General features: G+C 60.5%; 1 protein-coding gene across 1 annotated transcript in view; it reads right to left on the bottom strand.

Moving 5' to 3' along the window:
• Positions 1-10,851: 10,851 nt before the first annotated feature.
• RASGRF1 (Ras protein specific guanine nucleotide releasing factor 1) overlaps positions 10,852-12,170 on the bottom strand; it is a 77,607-nt gene continuing 76,288 nt past the window's right edge. Inside the window, exon 25 of the mRNA XM_029952322.1 lies at positions 10,852-12,170. Within this exon, the coding sequence (XP_029808182.1) occupies positions 11,979-12,170 (192 nt within the window). The 3' untranslated portion in view covers positions 10,852-11,978.

The raw sequence follows: 12,170 nt of genomic DNA, 5'->3' as shown, positions 1-12,170 counted from the left end.
AGGGAGGTGTGTAAGTGGGCGGATGGATGGATGGATGGATGGATGGATGGATGGATGGATGGGTGGATGGATGGGTGGATGGATGGATGATTGGATGGATTGATGGATGGATGGATGGATGGGTGGATGGATGGATGGATGGATGGGTGGACGGATGGATGGATGGTTGGACAGGAGGGAGGAGATGGGTGGATGGATGGATGGATGGATGGATGGATGGGTGGACGGATGGATGGATGGTTGGACAGGAGGGAGGAGATGGGTGGGTGGATGGATGGATGGATGGATGGTTGGATGGATGGACGGGAGGGAGGAGATGGGCGGATGGAGGGATGGGTAGATACAGAGGTGAGTGAGGAGCTTGCCGAGTGGGAAGGGTAGGGAGCACAGGCGGGGCGAGTCTGCATCAGGAGGCTCGTGGGAACTCGGCTCTCATGCTGGCTCCACCGCCCTCCAGGAGATGCCCGCTTTGCCATCTCGGTTCCTCCCCGTGCTGTGGGGCCTGGAGTTGTCCTGAAGGCGTCCCCCGACTCCAGGGGGGTCATGAGTTCTTGTCCCGACGGTTGGCGGGATCTTGGTGAGGACGCTGCAGCTCCTGCCAGAAGAAGGGGGATGGCCTGCAGAAAAGTCCGGAAGCCGTGTTTCCTCAAGGCCGCCGGGAGGAGGGAGGAGGGAGGAGGACGAGTGCACATGAGAGGGTAGAGCCCATCATTGTGTTAGTTATTGAAATCAGGTACTGGTGCCTCATGGGGTTTTTTTGCATTAATTTTTGGTTTTTAAGAATATTGCACTAAAATATTATTTATCTGGATTACGCCATGTTTTACTGCTCGCTTACATTTTGCACCTGAGGGGTATGTGTCCCTTCATTCGCCCTGGTCTCAGCCCTGTGGGGACCAGCAGTTTCTGGACTTTTCCGCCAGCCTCCTGCACAACTCACCTGTCCACTGGTTTTGCTGTTGCGCGTGGGGGGCGCGAGCGCCGGGGCCGAGCCCCGAGCCTGCCGCCTCCACCCACTTCTCCTCCGGGGCCCCCTTCGGTCTCTTGGTGTCCACAGATTCTCACTTAGACATGACCCTGTCACGAAAGACCTCCTGTGATGCGTCCCCTAGCTCTTCCCTGCGCTCCAGTCATGCCCCCCCTCTTGCAGAAGCCTCCTCTGCCAGACGCCCCGATTAAGAGTCCGCACGGTGCACTGTTCGGCTTGGTCCTCTGCTCTTCCCGAGAGTGTCTGGCGACGCTGGTGATTCTCAGCCCGTTTTACCCATTTGGCTGTTAATCCAAGGGGTCGTGTCCACGCCGTCCTGGGGGTTAGAGGTCGGTGTCCACGCCGTCCTGGGGGTTAGAGGTCGGTGTCCACGCCGTCCTGGGGGTTAGACATTTTGAAAGGTTCCCTGTATCTTGCCCTCCCCAGTGAAATGAAGATTAAAATACTGGGGCTCAAACCGGGCCCAGCATACAGCAAGCACAGCATAAATGCAGCAGCAGCAATAGTTGACCTCATTAATTCAGAGTCAGATGGTGACAGGCCGGGGCATTACAGGTGACAGCTGAAGGGCTGTCTGGGCGCGGGGGTTTGGAGGCGCCGTGCTCACCCCTGATTGCGCTGGACGCTGCCCCAAGAGGAACAAGGAGGGGCCTAAGTATTTGTGGTTGGTGCAAGCCTCCGGGGGAACAAAGGGACAGCAAGCAGCAGGTGGGGGCACGCAGAGGCCCCAGACCCAGAAGAGGACCAGCAGGTTTGCCCTGCCCCTGCCCTGTGAGCAGGACATTCCGACCTCCCTTCCCGGCAATGAGACGCGGCCTCGCCTTCCCGTGGGCGCGGGTCATCGGCCTGGGGGTGGGCAACGATTCACGGTAAACATGAACGGCTGCAGGTGCCGTGATAATCCGGAGCTGGCTGAGTGACCGGCCGGGCGCGATGGCGTCTGGGTGCCCCCGGGCTCCCCTCCTGCACCCGCCCGGTCCCCGCCCCCGACCAGCCCTCGCTCAGACCCTTCCTCCTCTGACACCGGCCCCTCCTCAGCCAGAAACCTCGGGTTTCTACCCCCGGGAGGTCCGGCTGCAGACATGGGCCTCGGAGCACGCTCTGCCCCCGACCCCGTTCCCTTGCTGCGTTTTCTAACCGCCGTGAGGTCTGTGCGGCCCAGGACCCAGCGCTCGGAAGGACCGCGCAGACTCAGGCCGCGAACCGTCTAAATCACTTCCGGTCACAGCTGGGGCCCTTTTCACCTGACACTTGCATCCAGTTTCTTTGTCTCTCTTGCTTTTTTTGGACTGAAATTCAAATAAGATGAAGTGAGCCATGTCAGGGGCACTCAGTCCGTTCGGCGTTAGGCAACCACCAACCAGCCTGTCGAGTTTGCAAACTTTGTTATCTGCACAGAGCGGCCCACACACAGAACCACGTCCCCGCCCTGAATTCCCCCGGCAGCCACTCATCTGTTTTCTGCCCTCAAGCATTTGCCTGTTCTGGATACTTTATGTAGAAGGAATTGTATGGCATGTGTCATTTACCATGTGACACCCACCACGTGACACCACCACGTGACACCACCACGTGACACCCACCATGTGACACCACCACGTGGCACCCACCATGTGACACCACCATGTGGCATCCCATATTTGGCTTCTTTCTCTCATTAAGCATCATGTCCTTCAGGTCCATCCAAGCTGCAGCTCTTACCAGTATTTTTTAGTCACCTCTACACCTGACGTGGGGCTTGAACTCACCACCCTGAGATCAGGAGTCACACGCTCTGCCGACTGGGCCGGCCGGGCGCCCCGACGTTTAAGGCTGAGTGACGGTCCCTTGCACGACACACCGTGTTTTCGTTTACTCGTCCATCGGCCGGTGGACACGAGCGTGGCTCTCACCGTCCAGTCCTCGCGGAGGCCACCGCTGGGGACAGTGCAGACGGTGATTTCTTCTCCTGGGTGGACGCCTGGCGGGGACACCCCGGATCACGTGGAAGTGCTGTGTAACCCCCCGAGGGCGGCCAGTCTGTTTCCCACAGAGGCTGGGTCGTTTCTCGGTCCCACCGGGGCGAACGCGGGTCTGCACGGGTCTGGCGGAGACGCGTGATTTTTCTGAGGGTTTTCTCACCGAACCTCGTTGGGATTGCATGTCCTTCATGACTCACATTGTTGAACATCTTCTCATGTGCCTGTTGGCCGTCTGTCCATCTTTTTTTTTTAAATTTTATTTGAGAGAGGTGGGGGGAGGGGCAGAGAGAGACCCCCCCTCCAAGCAAGTCCCGCGCTGTCAGCACAGAGCCGGACGTGGGGCTCGATCCCACAACCGTGAGATCATGGCCTGAGCCGAAATCAAGAGTCAGACTGAGGCGCCCCTGTTTGTTCTTCTTTGGAGGGATGTCTATGCAGGTCCTTTACCAGTTTTTTAAATGGATTTATTTGCTGCTTTGGTGTTGCTCAGCTGTTGGAGGGTCTGGTGTGCTCTGGGCCCTAAGCTCTTACCAGGTACGTGATTTCTGAAAACATTTCCTCCATCCAGCTTCCTCCCGAGGTCCTCTGGGGCACGTCCACTGTATCTGCTTTCCCTTTTGGGGTCTTGCAGCCCCTCCGGAGCACCGCTGGTGAGTCAGGTGTGCTGGCCCTGCCCGTGTGGGGTCTTGTGGAGGTGGAGGTGACACAGGTCTGTGGCATGACACAGAGGTCACCTGACATGGACAGGTGAAGCCCGTGGCTGGAGAAAATTAAGATTTCCCGGAGGGAGGGAGGGACATTCAAGAGGGTGGGGTCTGGGGAGGCAGGAAGGGGAAGGCAAGGAAGGTGCTCGAGGTGGAGGGGACCGCATGACGGGGGCAGGGAGGTGGCACAGGACCGTGGGCTGCAGAGCACGTGGCTTTCAGACCAGCAGAGTTGGCATCAGACCCTGTGCTGGGGACCAGGGGGTGCCTGCCATGGGACCGTCCATGTCATTCCCTGTGCAGCCGGGGTGACGGTCCTTTCCCCATGTGGCGCGGGTGACTGGGACTCGCACAGCGGGTCAGGCGTGGTGGTGGTTGTGGGAGCCCCCATTGCTGCTGTAACAAATTGTCACGCCCGCAGGGACTCAAAGCAACACAGTCGTGTCCTCTCCCGTCCTGGAGGTAGAGGGCTTGGCGGGGGGGAGGGGAGGGGGGGACATGGTTGATTCCCCGGTCAGGTTTCAAGGCCAGAATCAGGGGGGCCATGCGCCCGCGCTTTTGTTTAGAGGTTCCGGGGGAGAATCTTCCCCAGACTCGTGCGGACTGGGGCACATCCGGCTCCTGTCGCTGTGGGGCCGAGGCTCCCGTTGCTTGCTGGCCGTCGGCGTGAGGCCACCCGTGTCTCGGTCTCCGTCTTCCAGCGGCAGCGGGGAGTCCTCCTCACTCTACGTCTCTGACTTCATCCTCTGCACTGTCTCCGCCTCCAGCTGGAGAAAGCTCTCTACTTGTTTTTAAAATGTTTTTTAATGTGTATTTATTTTTGAGAGAGAGAGAGAGAGCAAGCGAGCTGTGAAGGGGCAGAGAGAGAAGGAGACAGAATCGGAAGCAGCTCCAGGTTCTGAGCTGTCAGCACAGAGCCCGACGCGGGGCTTGAACCCACGAACTGTGAGATCATGACCTGAGCTGAAGTTGGACGCTCAACCGACTGAGCCCCCCAGGTGCCCCTCTACTTGTTTTTTTTTTTAAGCGTATTTATTTTTATTTTGAGAGAGAACATGAGCTGGGGAGGGGCAGACAGAGAGGTGGAGAGAGGACCCCAAGCAGGCTCCATGCTGTCAGTGCAGAGCCCAACGTGGGGCTCGATCCCACACCGTGAGATCATGACCTGAGTCCAAATCCAGAGTCGGACGTTCAACTGACTGAGCCACCCAGGTGCCCCTGAAAGTTCTCTACGTTTGAGGATAGGTGGGATTAGACTGGGCCACGTGATGAGGATGATCTTTCTATCTCAAAGCCTGTAACCGTAATTAAATCTGCAAAGCCCCTCTCGCCAACCTACTATATTCACGGCATCCGGGCTTGGGGCGTGCAGCTCCCTGCCAGCGCCCGGCGGACGTCCGACAGCGTTACCCGTCACCGATGCCAGCCAACAGCGTGGCCTGGTTGGCGCATGCGGGGCGGGGCGGTGAGGTCGCGGAGGTGGGCGTGGCCGGGGCTGGATGGACCCGGGCTCACACTGGCCCGGTGGGGCTTTGGCACGTTCCTCTCCAGTCCGGTGCTTCTGAAACAGATCTCGTGGGGGTGTTGTTGACACTGGGCCTGATTCAGGAGGTCTGGGTGGGGCCCGGAGCCCAGGATTAGGACGGATCCCCGGGCGGGGCTGACGCTGCTGGCTCAGGGCTCAGGCTTTGAATGGAGGAAGGCAGCGGTCTGCTTACTCAGCAAGGTTCCCGGAGCGCTTGGTGCTGGGCAGGAGGGTGTGGCCGGGGTGGCCCCTGTGCAGCGCTTGGTGCTGGGCAGGAGGGTGTGGCCGGGGTGGCCCCTGTGCGGGACCCACAGCGGGGAGTGACAGGAGGGACGGTCTTCAGAGGAGCGCTAGCACACTGGTGCCTTCCTCTTACTTCTCTCAAGCGTAGAACTTTCCAGACGCCACAGCACGTGTGACAGATCGAACACAGAAGCGGACGTGAGAATCCAACGTTTTTGCATAAAGCAGACATGAACCAGGTTTGCAGAAGTGTAAGGCGATGCCGTTTTTCTCACGGGATTATGTGGGGTTTTTTTTCGGAAACTGCAGTGAGGGAGGAGGAGCAGAGAGCCCCCTGCAGAGGCCCCCGGGGAGCCCCGCCACCGGCCTTGCTTGGGGCTCAGCTCTGGGCTGCTCCTCTGTGGGCGCCCCCCATTCTGTTGTTTCAAGTCAAAACAAAAGGATGAAAGTGAGTCAAGCCTGGGGGTGAGTGATTTCGCTTGTTTCTCTTTTAACAGGTCAGCACATAATGGGTTTGTTGCTGTTTAATGAAAGCTTATAAATTGTGGTAAAACGCATACCAACGCAGAATTTGCTATCCTAACCCTCGGGGGCTCAGTGGTATAAATACACGCTCCGTCTGCCGGTGCTGCTGTCTGTCTCCTGGACTCTCCTCACCTTGTGAAGCCTGGGCTCTGTCCTCACCAAACACCAGCTCCCCTGTCCCCCCACCCCTGCCCCAGCCCGCCCCCAAGTGCCAGACCCCCCCCCCTTAGTCCCTGGCCCCCCAGCCCCACGGTGGACTTTCTGACTCCTTGAACTTGAGACTCCAGGGACTTCATTAGAGGAATCCTGCAGGATTTGTCCCTTGTGTCTGGCTCATGTCACCGGGCACTGTGTCCTCACGGCCCATCTGCTGTGGAAAATGTGGGGGATCGGAGCCAGCAGCTAAGAAAGACTTCTTGAGACGTGATTGTGACAAAGCCTGGGCCCAGGACCGTGGGCAGGCGCAGCTGCACGGGGTCGTGCAGGGGGACTGATCACATACCTCAGGGTGGGAGGGGTCAGGGACAGCGTGAGTCTCTAAGGACATTTGGAAGCAAGGTTTCTGGGACCTTGAGGGGCTCACTGTTGTCCTTTATTACTGCTTAGTGAGCCTCCGTCGTGAGCCCCGGCAGGTGGCGGGGCGCAGCGTGGGCTGATGGCCTGCGTCGGGGCAGGAGATGAAGGCTCGAGGGATCCTCGCCGTTGGGATGCGGCGCAGCTAAGGTTCCCTCGTGCCCCCGGCAAGTGTCTCCTGTCCTTGGGCCGCCAAGCTCCGGGAGGGAGGCCACTCGCCAGTGTGCTGTAGGCAGTGAGGGAATTCGAGTTCTTCCTTCTGCCTTTGCTCCCGGTCACGCCCCCCCGGGCCGAGACGGGGGTCAGGGCCTCCTTCTGAACGAGGTCCGTCCGGACCTCAGTCTGGACTTCCCGATGACGTTCTTTCTTCAGCTGGTCTCTTAACTTGGGCCAAAGAGCACAGCGCGGGAAGGAGCAGAGGCGACCCCTTGGGCATCAAGGACCGCCCTGAGCCGGCAGGACCCCCCTGCGGAGCCCAGGACGGTGACCCCCCCACCTTCCCCGCCCACGAGCTCCGTCCACCCGAGCCTGCAGCTCCTCAGACAAACCCGGAGGTGTGTCCGCCCGCTGGACAGTCTTTGAGGCGCTACTCCGCCGCCTTCTGGTGCCGGCCTCCGGGAGATAAACTCACCCCCACTCCTCTCTGCCTTCGGATTTTGTCGATGGCGAGTGGCCAAGCCTGGTCTGTTTGGGACCAGGAGCCCACTGTGTGTGCATACCTGAGCCCCTGATACACTTTCTTAAAAATAAGAAACATTTTAAGACTTTAAGTAAGCTCTACGCCCAACGGGGGGCTTGAACCCACAACCCTGAGATCAAGAGTCGCTGGCTCCACCAATGGATCCAGCTGGACACCCCTACGGTTTGTATTTAGGGCCGAATTGTGCGCACGGACCACACGTGTCTCTCCGTCCGACTGTCGGTGGGCACTCGGGTGGCCTGTGTGGCGGATGCCGCTGGGAGCCCTGGTGCGCAGTCATCCCTTCGGGCATCTGGTTCCTGCTCCCGGGGTGCAAGCCCCGAGGGGGATTGTTGCTGTTATTAACCGAACGGATGTAATTATTTAAACACTTTCCGGAAGCTCTAGTTTTGAACTCACTAATCAGTCAGTGCCATTCTAGTGGCTGATGTAACCCACTTACGTGGGTTTTGGGGGGAGTTCTCACAGCTTTGAAGCATGCGGGGGCCACCTGTCGTCGGGAACTGCTGGCCCCAGGTGATAAGCTGCCACCTGCCTGGGAGCGGACTCAGGAGGCGGACACAGACCGCGGCCCCCTGCAGGCAGGGTCGGGTGACCCCTGGGTTTCTGGCACGGCCGGGCGGGGTGCTGAGGTCGGTCTGGTCCGGTGGAGTCGAGGTGGCCGAGGGCCACCCCCACGGAGATGGCTTCTGGATGTTTGGCCGTAGGGTCTGAAGCCTGGAAGGAGGGGTGGCCATGGCTAGAAACTCAGGGGCCATTAGCTGGATGGGTCTCCTGTCCCAAGCTGGGTCAGGAGCTCCAGGAGGTCAGGGACGGGGCGGGAAGCTCATTACCAGGTTCGCACACGGGGGAGTCTGATCAATACCTGGAGGGCGTGTGCGTCCGGGTGACACCGTCATAACCTTGCCTCAACAACTGGCCCCCGCTGGGAAGAAGGCCACGGTCGCTAAACACAGGGCTGGAGTGGGAAGTGGCTGAGGCCCTGGGCGGCTCTGTTCGCCTTGGAGAGACCCACTTACAGCAAAGGAACTGAAGGACCAGGGCAACCTTCCTAGAGCCTACTGACCTTGACAAGCTCCCTCCTGGGCTTGGGGGCCCACAGCCCCGCCCACAGCCCCAGGAGCCCGACCGCAACCCCACAAGCTTCCCCTGCAACCCCACGAGCCTGCCCACACCCTGCCCACGGCCCCTTGAGCAGGCCCACAAACCCATGAGCTCCCCCCGTGGCCCCGCCCACAGCCCTTGGGGCCCGCCCACACCCTGGGGCAAAGCCTTGTCCCCTCTTGAGTCCACTCCCCTACAGAAGGGGCCGGAAGCCTGTGCCCAGCCACACGGGAGCCTGAGGCCCAAGGAGAGATCTGTTGTACTGATCCTGTCTGTCCCAGATGCTCATACCTTTTTCATCATGCATGTGTATGTTAATTTTGACTTTTAATTTTTTTATTTATTTTTATTTCTTAAGTTTATTCATTTTTGAGAGACAGACAGAGAGCGTGAGCAAGGGAGGGCAGAGAGGAAGACACAGACTCCGAAGCAGGTTCCAGGCTCTGAGCTGTTAGTACAGAGCCCGATGGGGGCTCCGGCGCTGAGATCACGTCCTGAGCTGCAGTTGGACGCGTCGCTGACTGAGCCACCCAGGCGCCCCTCATTTCGACTTTTTAAAAGCCTTAGAATGTCACCTTTATGACATTGGTGCTTTGGCAGCCTCTTAAATTAGACGTGGGGGTGGTGTGTGTTTCTCTGGCCTCACTTTTCCTGTCCCGGAAGAGCCCCGAGGGCCACCCAGCGCCTCACCCGGCGCGTGTGCCCACCTTCAGTTGGCTGCTGGCCTCCAGGCTGCTGTAGCCTCGTGGTTTTGCACTGTCCGGGTTTCCGGTTGGAAGTGCCAGGCTCAGGTGGCCAGCCTGCCACCACCCTGCCCTTGGTATTTTCAAAAATAGCAGCAGAAGGTGGCCTTGGGGGGACAGAGACCCTGACGGCGTCACTTGTCACCGAGTCCGCGGTGCCCGGAGTGGCCTGAACTAACGTCCTTGAAGGAACAGCAGCCGGTGGTTGTCACGTGCTTGCCGCGCACCCGTCACCTGGCCGAGCCTCACGGCAGCCTGCAAGGCCGGTGTCCCTGCTGTCCCCGTTTCACAGAAGGGGAGACTGAGCCTTAGAGAGGACGTCTAACTTGCGTAAGCCCTAGAGCCGGAGAGCAGGGCCTGACCGGGGCCGTCTGAGCCGGGGAGCGGTGAAGCGGAGCGGACCCTGCCGTCTGGCCCGTGCACACGTAACCCCTGTCCCATCCCCACTATGTGACGACCTGCAGAGGTCCCCTGGGGAGCGACTTAGCTGGCACGCTGCCTTCCGTCGGGAGCAGGGAAAGAGCTACGCGGAGGCCCGGTCTGGTGCAGCCACCGCCTCGGGTCTGCTCGCCGCGGGGAAAGGGCGCGGTGTCCCCATCCTGAAGGACACGGACACCCCATTGTGGTTTCTCCTTCCTTCCCAGGACCTCAGAGGAAGGGGTCAGCAAGCCCAGCGCATGCCTGGGCCTCAGGGACTGGGGCTGCTGGCAGGCCCACGGAGCCCCGGCTTGGCCTTTAGGCCCGAAGGTAACAGCTGGTGTCTGCTTAACACGAGAGATCTTTCTGGCATCCCTGCACGTGCTCCCCCGTCAGCTGTCAATTCCGCACTGAGCACTTCAGATGTTTCAGCTCATTGGATGAAAACTTCCATCACTGTGGTTACAGGACCTGCCGGGCCACCCAGCAGGCAGGTGGTGAAGCCGGCAGTCCAGACCAGGCCGTCCCTGTAGAGCCCTCCCACTAGGTCACAGCAGAAGTGGGAAGAAACGGGCTGGGGGGACGAGGGACGGTGGTCCCGGGAGGTTCTGGAAGTGGGTCCTGCCTTCCCTCGGCCCCGGGCCTGTGCCTGCCCTTCCCAGGCCTCACGTCCCCGTGGGGCTTTTCCCAGCCCTCCCCCACGTCCTCACCCCCTTCTTGCCCCAAGGCCCTTCCTGTCCCCTCCTGGGACAGCGTGGCTCAAGTGGTCTGTCTCTCTAGTAACCTAAAGAGGCTGCAAATCCTCCGCTCCTCTTCCCGCAGATCATTCCCTTCCCCTGGTGACCTGGCGGGCCTTGGGGACATGTGGGGTCCACAGGGTGTTGCGGGAGTTCTGAGGCTGGGTCGTAAGCAGCCTTGCAGCTTTTCCGGAGCCTCCTGGAAGGTGGCTCTGGGGACCATGCGGAGCCCGAGCCACGTGCGGAGGCCGGGCACTGGTGCCAGGTGGACAGCCCAGCTCAGCGCCCAGCCGGCACCACCTTCCGCACCGAGAGCACCGTCCTGGGCTCCACGTCCAGTCGAGCCTTCAGTGAGCCCCAGCCCCGGCCGCTGTGGCCGTGGGCTCACGAGAGCTTCCGGCTGGCCTCCGGCAGCCCCTGGACTCTGGAATCTAACAGAAACTGCTTCAAGCCGTCAAGCTTCGGCGTGACTGTTTTGAGCAGTGGACATGGAACCTGTCTCCCTGACACTAGACCGGGCGTCCCGAGGGGAGGGCTTGTGTCCCTGTCCCTCCGGTCCCAGCCCGGGGTCAGGTGAGCACCGAGTGCTCCCCAGCCCAGGTGCACGGATGAAACCCATCCAAAGTCACCGTTCACCCTGAGATAGAAGAGATTTATTAGCAAGAGGTAATAAGGAAACATATATTTTTACAAAAATGGAAATTTTTTTTTTCCAAACAAGCTGTAAGTTGAAATATTTTAGGACTTGGAAGAGAATCTTCATACCGCTAAGGTATTGCTTACAGCAGGAGCGGTCCGCGCGCCGTCCTGGGGCCGCGCCCGAGCGGACCTGTGTGGCCTTCGCGGCCCGAGCGCTGACTGAGCGGCCGGACCTGCCGGGAGGCGTTCCGACGGGACCACGGCGTGTGCAACACAGACACTCGCTTACTGGCTCCCTAGCTCTACAGTGCGGACTATTGTCACAAAGCGTACAGACTCGATGCATCTCAACGTAAGCTTGTAGTGACCGGTGGGCGGCTACGAGAGGCATGACATCTTCTGTGTCCCTGACCTGCGGCGGATGCCGGGCAGCGGTTGGCAGAAGTCGCCCCGACTTTGTGTCGGGACTCCGCTCCCCTGGGGGCGCCCCGGGGCCTCGTCCGGGCTCATGGAGGCGGCTGGGGCCGCACGAGGGGGGCGCTGGTGTCGCGGGGCATGGTTCTCGGCGGAGAGGACCCCTCCGTCCAGGTCACCGGGAGACGGAGAGTTCTGACCCCTGGGGCTTTGGCTGGAAAAGCTGCTTTGGAAACTGGCATCACCGTCAGCGGGAAGATCCGTGAATGACTGGACTTCAGGGTGCGGTCCCCTCCCGCCTCCCCCCACCCCCCAGTTATAACGACTAGTGGAACATGCTGGAAGGTTGCCCGGGGGGGGGGGGGGGCGCCTCAGCCCGGGGCCTGGGCCGCGGGAGGACAGAAGCGGGATGGCGGCCAGGCCAGCGTCTGCACGGGCTCCGGGCTCCGTCTCCCCGTCCAAGAGAGTGGGGGGCTGGGAGGGCGACAGACGCGGCTGGAACAGAAGGGGCGCGGCGGGGGCGGGGCGGGGGCGGAGTCTCAGACGGAGGGGAGACTCCGATTCCAGTTCTACGGGGATCTAAGAAGAACGGACTTGTGTTCTTGGAGAAGCACATACTAGGAGGAAAACCCAAGAACCGACAATTATGTACACAGCACACCGCGTGCGTCGGGGCGCCGTCGGGGGCCGTCGGGGGGCCCAGCTTCAGGTGGGGAGCTTGGGCTCCATTCGCAGGGAAGACTCGTAGAGGCTCTCCTCGTCCATGACGAAGGACTGGTCCAGCAGGTACTGGGTCACCTGACAAGAGGAGGGCACGGGCAGGTGGCAGGTGACCGGGGACACGGGGCCTCGCGGGGGTGGGGCGCCAGGCCGGGCACACGGGCAGACGTGCCGCAG

Source organism: Suricata suricatta, chromosome 9 (assembly GCF_006229205.1).
Source record: "Suricata suricatta isolate VVHF042 chromosome 9, meerkat_22Aug2017_6uvM2_HiC, whole genome shotgun sequence".
NCBI classification, from domain to species: domain Eukaryota; kingdom Metazoa; phylum Chordata; class Mammalia; order Carnivora; family Herpestidae; genus Suricata; species Suricata suricatta.
The sequence above is the reverse complement of the archived record's forward strand: the minus strand, read 5'-3'. Positions and strand labels throughout refer to the sequence as shown.